Here is a 665-nt window from a genome sequence, read left to right as displayed (position 1 = left end):
TTCCACAGCATTCGTGTATTCCGCCTGGAGCGAGGAACTGCAGGAACCCTTGGTCGTATCATCGGTCTTACCAGGATCCCTTCTCTCGCCGATGACGGTAAGAATGGTTTACCATCACGATGACGACCTAGGGATCATCAGTTGGTGGAAGCAGGCCGGTCCTGGGGTACCTCGAGGGCTTCGCCGAGCGCTAAGCCTCTGTTTGATACTCTCGCGGTTGGTCTGCACCTCCCACTCCTGCCCTTCACGATGAATTTCTGTTATCTGCTTCTTCATATCTGCCACAGGTTCATACATGCACACGCATTGAATCATGATCATCAATGCTATTTATCACGTTAGGGAGATCTCTACGTCACAAGTCTGACATACTCAACCGGCAATGGCCCAAGGAGCACCTCCGATCTGCTTTCTAAAAGCTCGCTTCTCTGAGTCATCAGCGGCCTTTAACTCGGACAGTTTCTGTTGGCAGCCAACTGCTTCTTTTCTGTCCAACTCGAATTCAGAAGTGAGATCCCCGAGTGCAGCTGTAGTGCTTTTCACCTGCACGGGCATACGAGACTTCCCGTATTGCGGAAGAGTAGAAATGTTCTTGCCTGGTCAAGATTGTTTTTCAAGGCATCGTAGACTTGCACTTTCTCCATTCGCAGAGTATCGATATTCGT

The 665-nt window shown here is 50.1% G+C and overlaps 1 protein-coding gene across 1 annotated transcript; it reads right to left on the bottom strand.

Annotated features, from left to right (window-relative positions):
- Positions 1-398: 398 nt before the first annotated feature.
- On the bottom strand, positions 399-555 carry Pmar_PMAR018250 (hypothetical protein; the record flags this gene model as incomplete). The annotated part of the gene is made up of 1 exon (XM_002781801.1): positions 399-555. A coding segment is annotated over one exon (157 nt), but the record flags the coding sequence as incomplete, so codon positions are not given.
- Positions 556-665: the final 110 nt, after the last annotated feature.

This window comes from Perkinsus marinus (genome assembly GCF_000006405.1).
Source record: "Perkinsus marinus ATCC 50983 genomic scaffold scf_1104296941498, whole genome shotgun sequence".
In the NCBI taxonomy this organism is placed as follows: Eukaryota; Perkinsozoa; order Perkinsida; family Perkinsidae; genus Perkinsus; species Perkinsus marinus.
The sequence above is the reverse complement of the archived record's forward strand: the minus strand, read 5'-3'. Positions and strand labels throughout refer to the sequence as shown.